The sequence below is a fragment of the Neophocaena asiaeorientalis genome, unplaced genomic scaffold (genome assembly GCF_003031525.2).
Source record: "Neophocaena asiaeorientalis asiaeorientalis breed wild unplaced genomic scaffold, Neophocaena_asiaeorientalis_V1.1 scaffold336, whole genome shotgun sequence".
NCBI lineage: Eukaryota > Metazoa > Chordata > Mammalia > Artiodactyla > Phocoenidae > Neophocaena > Neophocaena asiaeorientalis.
In genome coordinates this window covers 2,407,856-2,431,290 of record NW_020174788.1, presented here as the reverse complement: position 1 = coordinate 2,431,290, position 23,435 = coordinate 2,407,856, and the positions used below count along the sequence as shown (strand labels likewise).

Below are 23,435 nucleotides of genomic sequence, written 5' to 3'. Positions count from 1 at the left end.
GTTGGCAAGCTGGAAACGCAGGAGCACCAATAATGTGCTTCCAGTCCGAAGGCCAGAAGGCTCCGGATCTAAGAAGAGCCATGCTTCAGTTTAAATGTGGAAAAATTCCCACTTACTAGAGAAATAGTCAGCTCTTTTGTGCTATTCAGGCCTTCAACTGATTGGAGCGGGGCTGCCCACGTTAGGGAGGGAAATCTGCTTTACTAGGTCTACCTATTCAAATGTTAATCTCATCCAGAAACACTCTCACAGACACACCCAGAGTAGTGTTTGACCACATATCTGGTCACCCTGTTGCCCAGTCAAGGTGACACATAAAATTAACCATCACAACTACTATCCCAAATGAGGTTTAAAAAATGGTTGTGATTGGGTTTGCGATGGGTTTTTAATCTGTTCTGCTGTCTGCTCTTCTTGCCCAGAGAATTACCCCGATTCTGGGTCTCTGAAACTGCTCGGACTATTCAAGATACCCTTCTTAAGGGATGGATGGGGGTATGAGTAATACTGGCATGGTAATTAAAAGGGAATAACAGGTAAATAAAATCCCTTTAACCTGCTTCAGCCCCTTAAGATTTGATGATTCAATTCTTTACAGTTGAAATTATTAAAGTACTTTCTTGACCAGAGAGAAAGGCAGACTCAGTTTTGGCAAACCCTAAAACATCCTTCCTCCTTTCCTTTCCTCCTGGATTACTAGCTTCAAGATGTTGGGTGAGCTCTAATCCTTCACTTTGTACTAGGAACTGTATGAGACAAATTTAGTGGCAGACTCCTTTAGCTTCTTCATAACTGCCCCTTGTCTCCTTCATTCTCCATCCTCTCGACACTGGCAGCTCCATTATTGACCCTCTTTCTCCTCCTCTTACCCAAGCCTCTCCAAACATACCAAATCAAGTAAGTGAAATTGTGTGTTGAAGAGTGTGGCTGCCATAGGAAATCAGAGAAGGCAGTCAGGAAAAGGAAGGAAGGAGGGGATGGATGTGGGAGCCAAGGGATTGGGTGATGCATGGTTCAGTATAGGGTGGTGTTGAGGATTTTACAGTGTTCCAGGCTCTGTGATTAAGCATATCAAATACACACACACAGTCCTTAAGGAGGGATAACGTGATCCTTATTATACAGATGTAAAAAGTTCAGGGAAGGTCTGTTGACTAATAAGTGATGGGACCTGAACTCAACAGTGGGTCTTTCTGATTCTAAAACTCATGGTCTTTATCACTGTGATCTCTGAATTTGTCTAGGCAAAGAAACTGGGGAGTACATTCCAAGAAAAAAAATGATTTAGGTTGTATAAAAATCACAGAATCTATTATCAGCAAGTTCTTTTTTAAGAAAAAGTTTGAAACTAATTTGAGGTAGCGAATTCATCAAAGTTGTGTCTAGTCCTTTCATGGACGTCTTGTTGGAATTTATCTAAATTAAAATATAAGTTCCCAAACATTCCTTCCTTAATACATCCTTTGGCACTGATCAGATAAAGAATAAGTATCCAGACTCCTTAGTGGCATCTTCTGTAAGATCTGGTCCCTTCCAACCTGTGTGGATTCAGTTCCTACTTCTCTCCATCTTATGTAGAGGTAAGTATGACTCCACCATAGTCATAGTGGCTTTCTTGGTGTTCCTCAAATTGCCAGTCTCATTCTCTCTATCCTCAGATCTTCTCATGGCTGGCTCCCTCACTTCATTTGGTTTTTTTCTCAGAGACATCTTCTTGGACCTCCTATTGAAAATTTGCATTCCCCTCCCTCCTCACCCTCTACTCTCTTGTGCTGCCTCTTTCCTCTTCACAGTACTTCATAGCTCTGGCTTGTGTAGTCCTCTGAGTAAAAAGAAAAATGCAGCCTTTGTTGACTGAGCAGACAGGATTCTCTGAGCGTTCAGCGATTCCCTATGCTGTATTCAGTTGTTCCACTGTTTTGAGAACACGTACATGAAACGTGGGAAGAATATTAGGCCTTAGGGGTGCACGCAAGGGAAGTAGCCAGAGACACCACCCCTGGATGACTGCTGCTTCTCCTTAAAGTAAAGGGTAATTGTGGAAACTGGCCACATATCTGGAAGACTAGGAATACATCCGCTGCCATCCTTTGGAAGGCTGATTCAGACATGAAAGGTTGAACAGAAGGGCCAAATTGATAGGTAACACAGCTCTAGTGCCGGGACAGCACGTATTAGCCTTCCTGTTTCTGAACTTATCCCTCGAAAGCTTTCTCACAAGTATCAAAAAGGCACTGGACCCTTTGAAGCTATAACTTGAAGTCTCATAAAAGACACCGTCGTGTACAACTGACAACTTGTCCTAATGAAAATAGAGGGAAGGCAGTATAGGTACCTCCCTCAGGGTGTATACCCTGGTGAAAGGATCTATTTTGGAAGGGATTTTCACAGCATGTGGATTTTGTTTTTGCTTTTGTTTGTGCGATATGCAGGCCTCTCACTGTTGTGGCCTCTCCCGTTGCGGAGCACAGGCTCCGGACGCGCAGGCTCAGCGGCCATGGCTCACGGGCGCAGCCGCTCCGCAGCATGTGGGATCCTCCCGCACCGGGGCACAAACCCGTGTCCCCTGCATCGGCAGGCGGACTCTCAACCACGGCGCCGCCAGGGAAGCCCACAGCATGTGTTTTTAATATCGCTCAGGCCAGTGTCTTAATCAGGCTTTACTGGCGAGGAGTGCTCACGGAGCAGCAGGGATTGCCGCGGTAGGCGTTTAATCCGAATGCTTGACGTAGGTCTAATCATATTTCACTTATTTTCCTTTATGTGTCTGCTTAAGATAAATGAGTCCCCTCCTTTATCAACAGTAGCTCAGGCTTCATAAGCTCACATTTTTCACCTGGGACAGGGGATGTAGCAACTGGTACTTGATTATCCATCTCTTTTTCTTCCCGTCAATCGATAAATTCTCTGACGATGTCTCTTTTTAAAGGTTCCTTACCAGTTTCTGTTTCAGAACAGTGTGCTGGCATTGGTTTTTATGCCCAAATCCTCCCCGAATCTGGGTGTACATTTGGAGCGATTTGTAAGAGTGTTTGCAAGAATGTCTTTAGCAGAACTGCAAGTCACACAAGACACGCTAATTGCAGCCTCTCTGGGTTGCGGACACTGGTTCCCAGTGACAGCTGTGATTTGTAGTCCAGAGAGCATCCTCTTCCTGTGCATCATAGAATAAGACTTTTTAAAGTGGACAAGACCTTAATGATCATACTGTCCATCTACCCATCATGAAGTGGGAGGAAACAGATGCAGAACGGCTAGGCTTATCCAAGTCTGCACTGAGGACTAGTGGAAGGGTCAAGGCTAAGCCCAAGTGCTGTGCTCTTCTCACGATTCCATGGAATGTGCTTACATTTCCTTGCAAACATTCTTTAAGGGCAATCTTTAACCCATGTCTCCAGGTACACAGCAATCCCCATGTTGATCTCGCTGTTTTCCTAGATGGCCAGCAAGCACAGTACTAACCTGGGTGAGTGCTACCCAGGGCTTATTGACTTTTCAGCCAGACTTGACTTCATTTGTAATCTTACTTGCAGTTCTTGACAGCTGACAGAAGAGTTTTTATCTAGTCAGTCAAAATTTACTGTCTACCTACTCTGTGTCAGGGATTATGACAGGTAATTGGGATCATAAGACAGCTAAGGTAGTATTCCTGCTGCTAGAAGCTTGCAATCTAGAGAGAGAGGAAAAAAAATAATAAGAGAGCATGGTGGAGCATGCCCTGGCTGTTACAGCATCTGCTCCGAATTGACTTATGCCCACATTTCACAAGCTACAGCATATCTCGTGGGCAAACCCCTCATAAGCGTGTTGGGAGATATAGTCATACATGGGCCCGAAGACATAGAGAGCAGCAGAGTGTTCAAAGCGGTGGCTGCTCTGTCAGCCTATATCCCTCATTGACTTCACCATTAAACTTCTGTGGACGTGTAGCTTGAATGAGAAAGAAATCTTTATAATTTGAAGCCACTGGGATTTTGTTGTTGTTACCATGGTATAACCTAACCTCTTTTGATGGATACACAGGAATTGTCTGATTTAATCCTCTATTTAGAAGGTACAGTTATCTTCTAAGTGTTCATATAAGGAGACTGAGACTTAGAAAGGGTACCAGCAAATTAAGTGGTCAAGCCAGAATTCTAACTATGCAATCTGATTCTAGAATTCATATTCTTAGCCAGTATACCATATGCTGTGTGTATGTATCTGTGTGTTCCAGTTACTGAGGAAAGGTAGTTTCTAAAGGATTGAGGAATAGCAAGGAAGACTTCTCAAAGAAACTGAGAGATATGCCCTAAAGGACAAGTAGGAATAAAATCATTTAGAAATAGAGAATTAGGCTTATTCCCTGTGTGTATGTGTGGGGGAGGAATTCCCCCTCTTGGGCCAACTGACTCATCCCCAGGAAAATTATAGAGCTAAGAATGCCCATCCATATATTAACTACTGGCATCCAGGAAATATAGAATGCTTCAAATACCGTGGCCTTGGATCTATAAGTCATTAAAAGCAACTTTATGAGATGTTATAAAACATAAGGGAGAAATCACAATTCTCACCCACTGAGGCAGCAAAGCAATCTGACAAGATACATGTGTCTTATATCCCCCCCGTTTCTCACACCCACAGACACACACACTCACACACACACACACACACACACACACACACACACACACACATGCTCTATTCTAACCAATCTTTGAGCTTTAGCTTTGTGATAACTGGGAAGTAATAAGAAGAAGAAAGAAAAACTATATAAGTTGACATCAGTGGTAAAAGGATGAACATATGAATAAAGTTGAGATTATACAACAACTGACACGAAGGATCAGAAGCTGTGACCCAGACACTGAGGGCTCATCTGGTCCTTACTGTTGTATTGTCACCCAGCTCTGATGATGGCCCGATTTTTAATGCTCCCTGGAAAAGATGAGTAGTTACCTTCCTAGACTATCACTCAGTGTAGTTGACTTGATCACAAAAGACTTCCTGGGTCTAACGCAGCTCTGTCTTCCTTCACACTACTCCTTCCCCAGGCGTGGTCCTTGATGGGAACAGAACGCTTGCCAGCATCCTCCTCTTATCACTCCACACCAGGCATGGACAAATAATAGAGTTGTCTCTTACCAGGTCCCTCTCCAACCTGCTACCTCTTCCCCCAGCACACATCTCTGAACCCATCGTCTTTACTGATTTCAGGAATTCCAAAGCACATAATGTCATGTCTCCTGAACTGGATTTCTCTTTTCTGGGAACATGAGTGCATGTCTATTACTCTTTTTTTAAAAAAAAAACAAACTTGTTAAGCTTAAATTTACACACTTTAAGATTCACACTTGTAAGTGTGATTTCACTGATTTTTGGTAGATTTACTGGTTTGGCCACTATCACCACATTCCAACTTTTGAGCAGTTCTGTCATCTCAGTAAAATTCCTTAGGCCTTTTTACAGTCACTCCTCACTCCTAATCCAAGACTACCACTAATCTACTTTCTACCTCTATCAATTTGCCTCGCTGGACATTATATACAAGCAGACTCCTACAATAGTGGCTTTTTGTGTTTGGCTTCGTTCACTTAGCATAATGTTTTTGAGGTTTATCTGTGTCACAGCATGGATCATTTTGTTTCGTTTTTATTGCTAAATAGTATTCCATTGCCCAGATACAGAATATTTTATATATTCAGCAGTTGGTGGGCATCTGGGTTGTTTTTGCTTTTTGGCTATTAAGAATGTTGCTATAACGGACACTTATATTCAAGTCTTTGCGTGAGCATAGGTTTTTATTTATCTTGAGCAGATAGCTAAGAGTGGAGTTTCTGAGTCATATGGTAACTCTGTGTTTAACTTTTCAACAAACCCTTTCTCAAAGTGCCTGCACCACACTGTGTTCCCAGTAGTGCTATATGAGAGTTCCTGTATCTCCACATCCTTGCCACTGTGTGTGTTACTCGTGTTTTGTCCTTTAGATGAGAAGCTCCTAGGAGGCAGGGATTCTATCTTCATTCCTTGTCACTTCACATGTAACACAGGGCTGGGCAAACAGTTGTAGCTTAACTGTGCAGCATGGAGTGTGGTAGTGAAGGACTTAAGTTTTGCAGTTAGACCATCGGGGTGTCCGAACAGCAATTTTCTCAACTGTGGAATGGGGCTACCAGTGCCTACCCTCTAGAGTTACCATGAGGATTCATGGATGTGTCAGTCAAGTGCTCTGCCTAGTGCTTATGGAAATGGTAGCTTTATCATTGTTTTTAATTTGCGTTAAGTTACACTTTCTGAACAATCTCTAGCTTATTGCTTTTTTGCTCTTACACTCAGACACTTAGTTACAGTTAGTGTACTTGGCCCGCAAGGTTGAATAATAAGTGATGCACTATCCCTCATCTCAAGGAATTTGAAGTCGAGAGGAAGGACACGGATGTCAGTGGATCGTTGTACTGCCATGTGATAAATGCTATGACAGAGGTGCTCGTAAAGTGTGAGGACACCTCAGAGAAGGACCCCAGACCCATAAAAGACATCTGACCAGAACCAAAGGACTGGAGAAAGGGCCAGAAAAGTTGGGAAGAGCATTGCTGGCCAAGGGAGGGACATTTGTGAAGACTCAAAATGGGAAAGGATTTGGGGAAACTGCTAGCCTGCTTTGTGACAGAGTGAGGGGAGACTGACAAGAAACGAGGCTAGAGAAGTGGCAGGTGCCAGGTGAAGAAGGTGTTAAATATTACGTTAAGGAGGTTGCTCTTTAACTGTGCTGCTACCATGCTGAGGAGCTACAGAGACAATGGTTCAATATGGGAATGGCGGAGGTGCCTATTTATAGATTAAAGACCTTTAGTATAGAAAAGTTGGAGCAGTCTCAAAATCTATAACATTCTGATGGAATATTTCTCAACTTCTTTTTTTTCATTATTGCCACCCCTTCCCCTGAGAGCATTTTTAGAACATTTTTCCCCTAATTGGTCCACACCCCTGCCATGAAATTTTAATTCTACAAATATGCTGTGTATGTACTCTATACAGAAGCATACTTGTGCTTTATACACAAAAAGAGTACGATTTTTTTTCACCCTCCCCCAATCACCAGTTTTCACCCGTGGGGGGACTATATCACCCTGGTTGAGAACACTTGCTGTAATATTTTGGAATCCGCTCAAGGGCTGGATCTAGGTTTTAACATCTTTGTAATTCCCACAGGTACCCCTTTCAAAATGCAGCTTTATTTGGAATGAAGACATTCTAACACTTCACAATTATTTGCTGAGCACGTAGTATGAGCCAGGCAATGTTGTAGGAGCTGAGAGTATAGCCAACAAAAATCCCATCCCTTCTGAAGCTTACCTGCTAAAGCAGTCTGTGTATAGATACAATTGTTTCACTCTGATCAAAACCAAGTAATGCCTTCCGTTGAAACTGCTCCAGCAAGAGCTCATGTTGAGACCTGCTTACTAAAATAGAACCTGGCATTACTTCAAGCTTGAAAATATGCTGATGGAATTAAAAACCTGTTCCATGCTGATGCAGCAGGAAAATGAGAGGAGGAAGAAATAACACTTTCTTTAAATGAACATAATACTCATTCTCAGCCTTATCCCACAAGGGCCAGCAGGGCATCCCACAGCACTCAGGATTTTTTGGACGCCTCAGTGTTTTGCCCAGCACTAATGGGAAGGCCCTTGGGAGCGGTAGTCACTGTCTTTCATTGGCAATGGCTAGGAGACCTGTGGTCCCTTTAGGTCTAGAAAAGGGATCTCTCTGCCACTCCTGGAAAAGGAAAAATTTGGAGAGGCTGGAGCCCTGCAGCCATTTCCCTTTGTGGTCCTAACCCCTCCTAGGGACACTGGCAGGGCAGTAGTGTCTAGAACTCATGGTAACCACAGGTCTCTTGTGCATCCCCAGTTGAAATATAGCTCCTCTTCTTCTTGACTTCCTGCCCTACATGCCTGGCACAGTCCATTTAATGAGAGTTACCTTTCACAAAAGATAAGAAACCTCATGGCTTTCAGGCTGCCTCTGCTTCTTTGCTCTCAAAATCTCTAAGCCACAAAGCCCAAAAACCTATTTGAAATGGTGATGGAAGGGGCTGGGGTCTGGCCTGAGAGATATGAAGAAAGAAACAAATTAATATTTCAGTCTATCGTCCTGCCACTCTGAAATCTCTATTTATTCTAGACTCATCTTGCATAAAACTGGCCATTTGAAACAACCAGACAGTCTGGCCCAGATAAAGAATAAAGAGCAAATGCCATCATCCTTGGACCAGCCCAGAGTGTGGAATTCCCTAGATTCCACCCACCTCTGCCCCTGCCCCCGCCCCCAGGCCCTGTCTCCCCCAGAAGACCTTACAGGGGATCCCTCTAACTTTGGCCTTGCAAAATAATGGGATTTGCTCCTTGTATGTATGTGAAAACTCCTGTGTGCTGGGCTGGGGGTAGGCACTATACAGGACAGCAGAGATCCTGCCCTCACTGGGATGACAGTGGGTCCCTGGTTTCCCACTTCTGTCCCAAGTGTACTTTGTAGACTTTGGGACCACTGGCTGAACAGTGCTGGCTCAGTCAAGCCAGGTGCTAGTCTTCATGCTTGCCTTGAAGAGTAAAATTTTACCATTTGAAGAGAAAAACATGGTCTGTTTCTTTCTAATTACCTTGGGAATGACTGTGAATCTTCTAAATGCCTCTTCTGCATCTTACTGGGAGGGAAGTTTCAAAACTGACCTAAAACTACTATCTTAATAATACCCACAGCTTCTTATGCACTTAAAGGTGGAATGGTTTCAAATAAGGCTGTTCTCAAGCTGTTTCAATGTGAATACAATCCAGTGTGTGATTGTTCCAGAGCTATAAAAGAGATTCTAATGTAAGAACATATTTAGTTGGCTACTCTAGTCTGCATTATATTATATTTTGGAAATAGAGGCTAATCATAATAACTGACACTATTTGAAAGACCTTTCCCACCACATACCTTGGGCAGACCTAGGGGCTGGGACGGAAAGTGGAAAAATGAAGTGATGAGGCACAAGAGTGGAAAGAGTCTATAAATGGAAGAAATGAAAGGCATCTGGTAAATTGGTAGTGAGTTTCTTAAAAAAATGGTTTTGAAGCAAAGGTTAAATTACCATTACAAAGGAGTTAATTGACTGTTGGATTAGATGAGCATTTCTCAAATGTTGGTGCTTGTATCGCCTTGACTATTATTTGGCTATCTGCCACCTGTGTTACAAACAGCTCAGAGGACGGGCTGGAGGGACCGTCCCTCTTTCTCCCTCCCCATGGCTCACAGCACGTACTTAAGCACACAGTCGGCTTTCCAGAAATAGCAGGTGATTCATTCTGCTCATGGTCCCGGGCATGGGAGGCAGTTGGGTTGTAATAAAAAGCCTTTAGACTCTGGGAAGGTGGAACAAAGGTGTTTGACCATAAGAATGGATGGAGTTAGTCTTGGGGTTAGAGATCATCCTCTCTGTAATCGCTGAGCACACTGACCAAATAAGTGAAAATCAAAGTGGCATTAAGAAATACAGCAGGTAGGAAGACATATGTATATGTATGGCTGATTCACTTTGTTATAAAGCAGAGACTAACACACCATTGTAAAGCAATTATACCCCAATAAAGATGATAAAAAAAAAAAAAGAAATACAGCAGGTAGCTTAAATATATTATTTTTGCATACATTAGATTGGGTTAGAATAATGAGTAAGAGTATATAGTCTGAATTAGAAAGTGTTGGGTTTAAATTTCTGATTCTGTCATTAACTAGCTGTATAATTGAGTTACTTACCAGTAAATTTTCTCATGTGTAAAATAAGGAAAATAATGAGTATCTCATAGGATCATTGAGGAGATGACATGAGATAATATAAGTATAGCATTTAGTATATGACATAGTTTAGATTTTTGATAAAGGTTGATTTTTAAAATAAATCAGTGAAAATGTTTTATAACTTTTTAAAATATAAAAGGTGATTATAGAAAATTATAAAGTACAGATAAAGCAAAAAGAAGAAAATAAAAAGCACTCATATTTTAGGCATGCAAAAATAGTTAACCGTAACATTTAAGATTATGTTTTTGTAGAATTTTTCTCCTAGGAAATTTCCTTTAGAATTTTTCCTGTTAAGTGCGTGTATGATTGTATGTGAGTATGTATATGAATATGTATATATAGTTATGTAAGAGTGCCATGACATATATATTCATTTGTTAATTGTTTTTTTCACTTAATAATGGATTATGAATATTCACCTATGTTCTTAAATGTTCCTCTGCAAAAGCTATATCATATTCCATTATAGCATATTTACCCTTTCTACATGAAACTTTTAGTTCCTAAGTTTTCATTTTTTTTATTCTATAAAATGACACGGTGATGAACAACTCTATAGGCAGATACTTCCACGTTTATATGATTATTTCCTTACGATTAAATTCAAGAAGTAGCATGGTAGTTTCAGTAACAATAAAGAAAATGAGATGAAAGCATGAAAAGCACAGAATATAGTACGTAATCAGCACATAGTTAAGTCATCAATAAATACTAAGAATCGGGGATTCATGTGTGTACTGTAAGAGGGGAAGGAGATTTATTTGAAATCAGGTTGCTAATTACCCCAAATATAATCTTTTATTTAAAAAATTTAGGGGTTCTTGTTTGTTTGATAAACACACATCACAAAAAATAAACCAGTTTAGTTTACTTATAGATGTAAGTAGGATGTGTTTCTGTTACTGAGTCCAAGCTTGTACTGCCACCACACGACAGGCCAAGAAATTGAGAGAGGAGTTGTTGGGGCAAGAAATAGTGACTTTATTTGGAAAGCCAGTCAAAGATGGTGGACTAGCGTCCCAAAGAACCCTCTTACCTGAGTTAAAATGCAAGCTTATTTTATACTAAAAGAGAAGGGAGTGTGGCTGCTTGTTGCAAACTCTTTGATGCAGGAATCCTTTGTCCTTGCAGCTGTCCATGTGGGTCTGGTCACAATGTTCCTATACAGCTCTATCAAGACACTTGTTATTTTCTGTTCTGTAACTTTTTATCTTTATAAGAATGGAAAAGTGTTATAGCTTTAGAGATCAGAGCCTTGAGAATGGGCTATCCCATATATTTCAGGCTATAGGCAACATTCTTTTACAAAGGTGCAGAGCCAGCAGGACTAAGCACAGGCAACAGAGCACAAGGGTTAGAGCTAAAGGAGTAGATTCGATATGTAGTCAAGTTTGTTCTTCTTTGTTACATTTCTGTGAAAAGATCTGCTGGTCCAACTAATGGAAATCATCAAGAATAACCCAAAACATAATAATTGATATAGCCTTTGTGTGTGGGGGGGTGCTGGGTGAATATTTTTCCCACTGTTGTGGGTACTACCTGCTGCTAGTGTGATATGGACATGCCCTCCAGCATACTGCCCCTCACACTAGGTTTAAATGCCCAGTTTAGGGCTCTCTTGGCAGAAATGTCCCCACAAGTAACAAAAATAGAAATATATAGATGGCCTGCTATCCATGAAACAACAATATTGACTGGAAAGTTCTGTTCTCATCCGTAGGCTGAAGTGCTGTTATAAAGGAAAAATGGAGGAAAATGCTCATTCTCCACTTGGTCATTCAAAGCCCCTCCCCCGCCCCAGCCATGTTGTGTCTGTACTGAATGTATTGAGGTACAGAGCACATGGCAGTGCTGGAGAGAAGACATGATAGACTCAAGTGAGAAGCTTCAGGAGTCTGAGAAAATGTAGATTAGTGAAATAGGCTGGGTGAAAACTGTGGTGAGCTGGAGAGCATATGGTTCAGGGTGCTACTTACCTCCAGCCAATGGCGGCCATGTGAGAAGGCAGGCTCAGACTGGCCATGGCTTTCAGTTGTCATGAGATGCTGAAAGCCTGGATTTTTCATTCAGATCTTTTCAGTTTCAAATGTTTTGGGGAAAATGTAGGAATAAATTTTTTAATGTATTTTATATATTTATTATATTTTATATTGCTTTATATATTTATATATATTTTAGATCATATATATATACACACATATATATATAATATATGATTCATTTAATTAAACTGATTCCCCAGCTTGCTGACTGCAGATCTGGGGATTTGTCAGCCTCCCTAATTTCCTAAGCCACTTGCGTAAAATGAATGAATAAATGTGTGTGCATGCATGTGTGTGTACATACATACATACACAGACATATTATTAGCTCTGTTTCTCTGGAGAACCCTTACTGATACAGATACGCACACACACACACACACAAACACACACCCTTATTTGGAGAAGAAAAAACATGGGGATGGGACTTCCCTGGTGGTGCAGTGGTTAAGAATCTTCCTGCCAGTGCAGGGGACCCAGGTTCGAGTCCTGGTCAAGGAAGACCCCACATGCCACGGAGCAACTAAGCCCGTGCGCCACAACTACTGAGCCTGCGCTCTAGAGCCCGCAAGCCACAACTACTGAGCCCGCGCACCACAACTACTGAAGCCCACGTGCCTAGAGCCCGTGCTCCGCAACAAGAGAAGCCACCACGATGAGAAGCCCACACACCGCAACGAAGAGTAGCCCCTGCTCGCCACAACTAGAGAAAGCCCACACACAGCAACGAAGACCCCAAAAATAAATTAATTAATTTTTTAAAAACATGGGGAAACAAGGACAGAATCTAGACTTTGTTGAATATATCTTGTTTTATAGATTTGACTTTGGTTCCATCTAAATAGTTTGCAAACTTATAACAAAACATAAGACTTTAAAAAAGGAGTCATGAAACACTGAAGTGGCGGGGGAGGGGGCGGATGAAACAATTGAACCTAACTGGATATGAGGTTGGTGGCATGACCATTCAGAACAGAATTATTTCAAATGACTTTAAAACTCAGCCATTTGACTATACCTTCCTAATAGTACATACTCAAGATTTTTTTTTAAAGACAAATTTTAAATTGTTTTTCTTAATCATACTGTTAGTATGGTAGTGGCATTGGTTTTTCTGACACTGCTCTTTGTGTCTTGTGGGTTAAATCAAATGAGTAGTCATATTGGTGTTATTAAAAACAGGGATTTTTTGGTATGGAAGAAAGGTAATAACATTGTAAGATCCATGAGGCTAAATGAAAACCTTCAAGGCCTGAGTTTGAATTGAAATTTCATGTGAACTTATGGTATATTCCATTTAAAACATATATACAATTTATTTTCTAGCTCTGTTCACATAAACAAGGCCAATCCAGTAGCAAGGAGCACCCAAAGCTCTCAGCTTGTGGTCTCTAAGTACCATTTCCCACTAAAATGAACCCAAGTTCTTATAAGAAATGGCTAGTTCCCAGCCTGGGGCAGGACATGTGTAAGATAACCCTGGAACTTCTTGTCGTGCCAGAAGCAAGAGGGCTGTTAAAGACTACTGGGTCATAATAAAAGGACTTGAAGAGGCCCCCACTGAGCAGGAGTAGAACAGTTGGAACTTCAGTAGGAATAAAAACTGCACTGGAATGAACAAATCAAAATGTTCATAATGGTATTTTTAAAAATGAAAACCTTATGGGTTATCTTTGGAGAATACTAGGTAACCAGTTCAATATGTTGAAGACCAAGTCTTCAACTTGGTCTGCGTCCAGACCAAGTGCCCGAGTTGCTGCCTGCACTCTACTTCCTCTGATAAAGCGTTCTCCCATCCCCCCAACAACAACAACAAAAGGGCTTCCCTGGTGGCACAGTGGTTAAGAATCTGCCTGCCAGCGCAGGGGACTTGGGTTCAAGCCCTGGTCTGGAAAGATCCCACATGCCACAGAGTAACTAAGCCCAAGCGCCACAACTACTGAGCCTGCCCTCTAGAGACCGCGAGCCACAACTACCGAAGCCCGCGCACCTAGAGCCCGTGCTCCACAACAAGAGAAGCCACAGCGATGAGAAGCTCGCGCACCGCAACAAAGAGTAGCCCCCGCTCAAGGCAACTAGAGAAATCCCACTCACAGCAACAAAGACCCAAAGACCCTTTATTAATCAATAAAGGAGGAAAAATCAATCATCTATCAAGTTCCTATATAAACTATAGTTTAGGGTAAACATATAGTTGATGACATGCAATTTCTCTTGATAGAATATCCCAGCTAATAAATTAAGAAGAAATAATTACTTTATCACCAGTTTGAAATCTCTAGTGAGATAACAGATCCTGTAGGCAGAGATCACCAGTGGCTGATGATATCACAGCAAAAGATGTTCAGTGCATCCTGATCGAGCATGTGGTAGGCAGAAAAATGCCCCCTACTCCAAAAACATCAATGTCCTCATCTCAGAACCCGTGAACATGTTACATTACTTGGCAAAGGGAAATTAAGGTTTTGATGGAATAATGGTTGCTAATCAGGTGATCTTAAAATAGAGAGATTATCTTGGTGTTCCCAGTGAAATTTAAGGGTCCTTAAAAGTGAAAGAGGGAGGCAGATGGTTCATTGTCAGAGTGACTGGATGTGAGAAAGATTCAACCGACCATTGCTGCCTTGAATATGGAAGGCGCCACAAGCCCAGGAATGTGGGCAGCCTCTAGAAGCCAGAAAATGTCAAGAAATAGGTTCTGCCTTAGAGCCTCCTGAAAGGAGTGTAGCAGCCCCGCTGGCACCTTGATTTTCCCCCTTTGAGCCCTGGGTCTGACTTCTAACATACAGATAATAAACTTGTGCTGTCTTAAGCTGTTGAGTTTGTGTTTATTTGTGATGGTAGCAATAGAAAACTAATATATTCCATTCTAGGATGTATTCTTTCTAGAAAACTGAGCCTGAATCTTATCAAGCTTCTTGATCTGTTGACTTACACAAAATACAGGGGACAGAGAACACGTGACATGAAATTATGGGAATGTTCAGCAAATCTAAACTGTGGGAAGTGCTATTGGAAAAATGATGTTTTATTTATCAAATAAAGCATGTTTATGTGTGTGGATGTGAGAAATTGACTGAGGAGATTTAAGGAGATGACCTAGTATTTTACGTATCAACCAGTTGCAATAGGGAACTTGATTCAAACAAGCCGATATAAAGAGAAAACTATTGAGATTCGAACATTGACACTGGGTATTTGATAATATTTATTAACTATTTTATTTATTTTTTTGGTGTGGTAATGGCATTATGGTTATATTTAACCAAAGGAGATGGGTGTAGTAGCTATAGTAAATAAGAGTAGCCATAAATTGATAATTGTTAAAGATGAATGACAACTACTTAGGTGTTTGCTGTCCTTTCTATTTTCATATCCTTTGGTATGTATTTTAATATTTGCATAATAAAATATTAATAAAAATATTAGTAAATAATTTGGCTCCTTGAATATTTTGTGAGCCAAAGACACCATGTCCAAAGGTTGAATTAGACCAACAGGCTGCCAGTTTGTCATTTCTGCATAGTTTCAGAAATCAGATCTTTTACTTTAACCTGGGAGATCATCTTTTTCTCTTTTCCCCACTCATCTCCTGCCTCCAGTCTCTCGCCACTCCCTAGTCAAAAGGGCCTCCTTCATCTGTGCTGGTGAATGACTAGAGGGCATTACTTACATTTTGCTTCTTTGGAGAATTTGCTCAGTTTTCCAAGATTGCTTGGAATAGATTTTCTCAGAAGAAGTGAACAAAGAGGATTATTCATAATCACACTGAAAAATGCCTCCTAGTATATCATGTCTTCATTTGGAGCCCCCTCATTCTGCCTTCTCAAAAAAGAAAACAAGAAGGCAATAATTTTGTTTCAATTTTTGAAAACCTAAGGTATTTTGAAATTTGGGCTAATCGAATTTTCCATGTTATCTCCGTGCCTCTCTTTCAGGATGGAATGGGAAACTTGAGAATCACAGAAAAAGGTCTAAAGCTAGAAGGAGACTCCGAATTCTTGCAACCTCTTTACGCCAAAGAAATCCAGTCCCGACCAGTAAGTTTCTGTTGCAAGAAGAAGGAATTGTTCTTTCTCTGGAATCTAAATCTGGGGGAAATTATCTTGCTGTTGGCTGAGTACAGAAGGTTGGGGGCAGGGGTGGCAATGCAGGTAAGTGAGATGCTTTGGAATATGAAATCTTGAGTGTAATCACCACCATGGTACTGTAGCAAATGAGATGACCTCTCTGAGCATCTTTCCATCCCTGCCAAATAGAAGGTGATAACCTTTATTAACAAACTTTCTAGATTGTGCTGCAAAGAAAACAAAATAAATGTGGAAATGCCTTCAGTACTATACAAATCCAAGAAAGTCTTGCTATTGCTTTTAATTGTCAAGTAGTTCAAAGGCATCTTTAGAAATAGTCCTAAAGAGCTAGAAAATTATTTTTTATGAAGGATTTGGACAATGTAGCCAAGGTTGATTAGAATCAATTTAATATATACAACTATGCTCAGAATGGTATCTAAATGATCACACTAGAGTGTGTGCTCTGCCCCATGCACTTTGCTGCTTTGATGGATTATCATTATCTAATATAATTCATAGATGAGTCCACTGGGGTGGTGATTATTGTTGCATTCATTTTACACATTGAAGAACTGAGGCTTAGAGAAGTAGTTTGTCCAAAGCCACATTCTTATGAATCAGTGGAGCAAGGATTTCAACTCAGGAAATCCAATTCTAAAGCTTCTCTGTTAACCCACAGCCTCCTACCAAAGCTCCTTCTCTCGTTCTGTTGTTTTTTTTAAAGTCATGATGGAAGTGATTCCTAGACACCTTGATTTTATTAACCAGTATTATCAAAATTAATTTTTGTTTTTGAGTATATTTTGGGGTTGTCTGTGTTGGGTCTTCGTTGCTGCACGCAGGCTTTCTCTAGTTGCGGCGAGCGGGGGGGGGCTACTCTTTGTTGCGGTGCGCGGGCTTCTCATTGCCGTGGCCTCTCCTGCCGCGGAGCACGGGCTCCGGGCACGCGGGCTTCAGCAGTTGCAGAGTTGTGCCTGATGGGCTCTAGAGCACAGGCTCAGTAGTTGTGGCGCACAGGCTTAGCTGCTCTGCGGCATGTGGGATCCTCCCGGACCAGGGCCCGAACCCGCGTCCCCTGCATTGGCAGGTGGACTCTCAACCACTGCGCCACCAGGGAAGCCCTAGAAAATTATTTTTTATGAAGGATTTGGACAATGTAGCCAAGGTTGATTAGAATCAATTTAATATATACAACTATGCTCAGAATGGTATCTAAATGATCACACTAGAGTGTGTGCTCTGCCCCATGCACTTTGCTGCTTTGATGGATTATCATTATCTAATATAATTCATAGATGAGTCCACTGGGGTGGTGATTATTGTTGCATTCATTTTACACATTGAAGAACTGAGGCTTAGAGAAGTAGTTTGTCCAAAGCCACATTCTTATGAATCAGTGGAGCAAGGATTTCAACTCAGGAAATCCAATTCTAAAGCTTCTCTGTTAACCCACAGCCTCCTACCAAAGCTCCTTCTCTCGTTCTGTTGTTTTTTTTAAAGTCATGATGGAAGTGATTCCTAGACACCTTGATTTTATTAACCAGTATTATCAAAATTAATTTTTGTTTTTGAGTATATTTTGGGGTTGGTTGTTCTTTGGCTTTCAGTTTTGCTTTTTGGTGGGGTGGTGAAGTATGCTGGTTGAAAAGTATTATTAATGTATTTGCTCTGCCTGGGACTGGTTCGCGTCCACCTGTGAGCAAAGAATAACATGGAAGTTCCCCAAAGCATCATTTCTATTGTGTGCATCGATTAATGCAATTAATGAAATTCAGCAACTTGATGCAGTGGGTAATTTTATCTGAGTGCTATCTAAACTACTGAATTGCATGAAACTGAGTGCAACTACTGAATTGCCAATAAGTTTACTTTCTTCTGTGCCTGGTGAAAGGGAGGGAGACATGATGTTAAAATCAGCAAGAAGAGCAAATTATTTCAGCTACCCAATCAGTGATTATGAAATTTAATGGGGAACCCATAGCATATTGGCTTAAAGTACCAAGAGTATTAGTATAAACTAGTATTAAACTAGTTTATCTCACTAATTTGGACTGGTCATTTCTTTCTTATGGTGTTGGATCTTTCTCCGTAAATATTTTCAGCTTTTATTTTTCTTCTTTTTTATAATTCTTTAAAAATGTAAAACCCATTTTTATCTCAAGGGCCACAGAAAAATAGGCTGCAGGCTGTAGTTTGCCAACCCCTCTAACCTATATTAGCGATATTTCCATAAGTGTGTAAATGCTCAGGCTAGATTTCATGTGGTACAAGAGAGCAGATTTTAAGATCAGGGGTAGAATAGTTGATATGTGTTAAGTAAAATATCCCGAAATACGTTTCCTTGGTGGAGAATCATAGTCATATAAAGGAATTGAGACACGTGTCTTAGAAGACTTGAAAAAGGGTACCTGGTATATCTCTTAGGCCCATATGCAGGAATTGGACTCTTAGAAAATATGTCAGCCAGCCTATCTGAAAATCAGTAGTCATCTGATCCCAAGTCAAAGATACACTTGATTAGAAGCTTAAAAAGTAATGATGATCATGAAAAACTTACTTTAATATCGAAAAAGCAGTGAGTTAAATCCAAGGCTTTCAAATCCTTGTTTAAAGAAAATTAAAGGGTTAAAATTCACTATTTTTTCATTGTTCTTCAGAAAGTATTTTTCCTTTCAAAAAATAAATGGCAAATGCGTAAAGCTTTTAGCCTTATATGTTTCTGATAACAAAATAAATGTGTTCTAAATGAAGAAAAGAAGGCATGCACATATGCATATATGTTAAAATCCACCAGAAAGTCTTGTGGCCTCTACCTGAAACATGTGCCCATATCCATCCACTCTTCTCCATCACGTCACCCCCCAGTTCAAGCCACCGTCCTCTCTCACCTGCACCATTGCTATAACCTCTTCTGTCTCTGCTGCCCTTCACTCTTAGCCTCATCGTCCAAATTGTAACCAAAGTAGCCTTTTCAAATATGAAGTCTCTCCACCCCTTTGCAAAGGATTCTCTGTTAACTTCCCATTATACCTAGAATAAAATCCAAACTTCTCACTAAGGCGAGAGAACAAGATTAGAAGCTAGGGATTTAGTCTGTAGGGCTCTCCTTCCCTCAAACACAGGGATTATTGTCTGCTGAACAAAATTGGGGTTCTGGGAGCAATGACGGTAGAGGGAATGATTGGTGAGCAGGTAACCAGTAGAATTTGCCATGCTTCTTGAATCATAGCCTCATATGATGCTTATGAGAACCTCACATGTAGTAGCTTTCTATTCGCTACTCTGGCATCTTCAGCTTACCGTTTTGTTGTTGTTGTTTTCTGACGTTACCTGACCATTGCTTACATGCCACCTCTGGAAGACTCTTCTCTATAGAATTATCTGCACTATGACTTTGCCATGGATCACAGCTGTTTCTCTTTCATGGGGTGTCTCCTTCTCTTTTTCCCATTGAAAAGAGATCAGCGTCCAGTGAACAAGATTACACAGCTCTTCTAAGTGAGGATAACTAACGAAGCAACACTTGACTTCATTTTGGTTTTGTGTTTCATTGATCCGAGAGGAGCTGAGATTGTTTAAGCAATCCACACCATGTTCAATACAGTATCCATTTCATTATTGAAGGTTGCAAACTTGGTAAAGTCACTACAAATTGATTAGTGTGATAGCGGTCTCTTAGGAAGATAAATTAATGAGAAAATGTTCATCTCTATAAAAACTCCCATCTGGGAATTGAATGAAAGCCCTGGGATTCTCTAGCTTTAACTACATGGATGCATAGCTTCTAAGTGGTAAAGTATCATGCCACTCAGGAAATAGATTGAAAACGACACACTAAATTAAATATTCTACCATTACATCCAAAGACCACCCTGTCCCTAGTAATTCTACTTGAATGCGTTAGCACAGAAATTTGTAAAGTTAAGGGATTTAATGCCATAAAACTCTATATTTAAATCCCATTTCAGTGTGGTAGGCATCTTTATACTTGCAAAATACAACTACAGATTTCTGACAGAAGCTACTAGTAGATAGATTGAATGCATGAGTGCTAGGAGACCTTTCATCCCAAAATATCATTTTGGACAAAAGTAGCAGATCCCTGCTTCTTCAGAGAGGCATCTTCCCTTGCTTCCCATGATGCTGGAACTAGATGGTGCTTTTGCGTAACTTAATGTGAAGTGACAAGAGAAGGGAAAGCAGCACTTATTGAGCATATACTAGTGTCAGGCCTACAGAAATGGGGAAGTTGCACAGTGCATTTATCTCCATACTCCCCTCAAGCTATACGTGGGGTGGGTATAGGGGTTCTAGCCCATTGCTATATTGAACTTAGAAGTTTAGGAGAGAAGAGAGTAGAAAGAAAAGTTGTAGGAGGGATACAAAAATGAGTTTACTTTAACAGAATAAAACAGAAAATTATTATATAAAATTTAAGTTATGTCTTTCAAACTTTTTAGTCTATAAAAACTCACATATTTTAAGATGTTCTACCTACCAAAAAGCTGTGTATAGAATAATGAAATCATATGTAAATGGGGTTCTTAGAAGTTGTCTATACCAAGAGACAGTATAATACCATGGTCAAGCTCATGTGCTGTATCACTGGATCTGGGTGGCAACCAGTGCTACTGTTTGACCGATGAGTGATCTTTGAACAATTTCTTAACTTGGTAAATCTTGTTTTCTTACCTATGCAACTGAGATGATATTAATACCTCTATCACAGGTGGTTGTAAATAAGTAAGATAGTGTTTAAGTGCTTAATACAGAACTTGACATGAAATGAGTGTTCCAGAAATGGTCATTCCCACTCTCACCCCCATGTCTTGATGACGATGATGTTGATGATGGCAGATGATGATTTGATTTCAAGGACAATACTTTTCACTGTCTACATCATCATCGTGTAGTGCACATCTCATCTGATGTTTGAACGTCCTTTGAACCAAATGGTCTTGCATCCTCTTCTTGCATGTCTTCTTAATAATAAACTCACAAACTTAATCATAAATTCAGTGAAAATCTCTTAGGAAACCCATTTCATATTCAATAGCTTTTAGTTTTCAGTTTTTCTTTCACTGAGTTACACTCTTCTAATGTTCAACTTTTTTTCTCATTCTTCTGCTTAAAAATTTTGCTGGCTCTGGCACTCATAGATTACTGGTAGTCTTTCTGAAAAAAATAGTTTTCGATATATCTTAAGTACCTTAAAATGTTTATACCCTTTGATCCAGGAGTGACGTTTTCACTCATTTTATGATACCAAAAAAAAAAAGCAAACTATAATAAAATATTTAAAGATTAATACACACATATGCCAGTGCTTTATAAACACTAGTCTGAGTGTTGGTTCCTAGAAAAGCCTGAATTCCACCTATAAAATGGATTTTGAGGGTATCCCATTTTGTCAATGTTTATGAAAGTTGAGAAACTGCTATATGCTTGTTGAAACTCTGAGCTGGTCATTCTCACCATGGATTTTCACGTTTCTGTCTATCATCTCTTTGTTTTATGGAAAGCTGAGTTTTAAAATTCCATTTTGATTTTAGTATGATGTGAATTGAGACTTATTCTATCAGCCTGAATTAACAAGCCATATCTATGCTGGAAGTTGAAAGTCCCTAAGAATTCAGTTAGACCAGTGACTTCATTTAATGTATGGGGCCCTCAGGCCCGGAAAGGACATTGAACTTACCCAAGTTATGCCCAGCAAAGTCAGAACTGAAATCCAGGATTGCAGTGTTTTCTTCCACATCAACACACAGTGTATGTGGTAATTAATTTTCTCATGACGCTGTCTTTAGTACGATAGGTTGAGTTATACATGGCCATTTCCCTCTCATGGGGAATAACTTACTGCAAAGCATATTAAGTTCCTGAGAGAGTTCACAAGCATTAAAAAAAGGAAACTGGAAACAACAGTGGACAATGCAGGAGGACCAAGCTTAATGATGGCTGACCTAATCACTGAGATGATATTCTCTACTTTATCAAGTTACTGTGAGGGTTAAACGACGTAATTTAAATGACCCAGCTTATGCACTGTGAGGTTAACTATTGATATGAAGGCTTATGACAGAAGCTGCAAACTGAATCCGGCCTAAAGATACAGTTTATGTGCCTCACACATTGTTTTCCTTTGAATGTGAATTCGTTTCTAATATTTAAATATCTGAAGATTTGACATTTTTAAAAAATCTATATTTTTTGATTCTCACCAAAAAACCTCCAGAAAATCTGGCAGAGTGGTTTGATATTCATAAGGACTGGAGCTAAGTAAACAGTGCCTCCTTTAGATGCATATTTGTTCCTCATTGTGCCACAGCATCCATCAGTCACCACTGTCTCATACCCCACCTGTGTAGCTTGTTTATATAATGGGCCCCTGAAGTCCCTTGGGGGTGCACAGCCCCTGGCTTATGGTATTGAGAATGTATCCATCTCATCATGCAGGAGTCCAGAAATTAGGTTGACTTCTTAGGATTCGTAGTCACTCATGACTCACTTCTCCTCACTTCCTGTGTCTCTCTCTTTTACACCAATTTCTCCTACTCGTCTGGCTCCTGTGGGTTTTGACATAGTGTACAAGCTCAATGGCAAGAGATAGCAGTCTCAGAGCTTCTGGAGGCTGAGTTTCTGGCCCACCAGGGTGGGCCTGAGTCTCCTAGAACACGCCTCTTTTTTGTCTTTCTTCCTTTAACCATAACAGAGCATGACTGGGGAAGAAGCAGACAAGGGGAAGAAAGTTGAAGTTTTGGATTGGGCATGAGGCAAAATAAAGTAACATAGGATAGCAGACAAGCAGAAGTTTTGTCTGAAGAGGCTCCATTGACAATTTAGTTACAACGAGAGGAGCCGTGTCTCTGGCTGGTTTAGAAACCAACCGAAAGCCGTGGTGTCTTCTCCTCAGCTTCAACTCCCAGCTGAACCCACTGCGCACAAAGCAATGTTTTCCATGCCACTTGCATGGAACATGAGCATCCTGCTGTCTTTAATTAAGAAGTTAACTGGACCATGAAGTATTGCCCAAGTAAATAAAAGTGATTTGTACTGAGTCAAAGGGGCGCACTAGGCATCTTTGCATTTCTTAGCTCACACATAAATTATGGAGATTATTAAAAATTGGAAGGGTCATCTATAAGCCCATCTGTACTGTGAAGCAGATTGCCATTCCTGAAATGTATTTGTCTTTTTACGTGTCATCATTTATCATGGACAACAGGGTGAAGCAGCTGCTTGCTTTTTTCTTTTTTTTTTTTTGGTAAAAAGAAAAGACCAGACACACAAACTTTGAATAGGCCAGTGTTTAATCCTTTGGTCCTTTTGTTTGTTTATCCTGGGAAACAGAGATAGTGATTCAGAGGTTTTTGGTTGCCTTAGAATTAAAATGGGCTGATGGTTTTTTTGTTCTTTCTTTAATTTTGGAAAAATTGACTGTGTGTGCTTTTCTTATCATGCTGGAAGTAGACGAGTTACTGAGGACTTTGGT

The 23,435-nt window shown here is 40.4% G+C and overlaps 1 protein-coding gene across 1 annotated transcript in view; it reads left to right on the top strand.

Annotated features, from left to right (window-relative positions):
* Nucleotides 1–23,435, top strand: part of SGCD (sarcoglycan delta) — a 405,485-nt gene that overhangs the window by 174,442 nt on the left and 207,608 nt on the right. Inside the window, exon 3 of the mRNA XM_024760147.1 lies at nt 15,809–15,910. Within this exon, the coding sequence (XP_024615915.1) occupies nt 15,809–15,910 (102 nt within the window). The remainder of the gene's footprint in view (nt 1–15,808; nt 15,911–23,435) is intronic.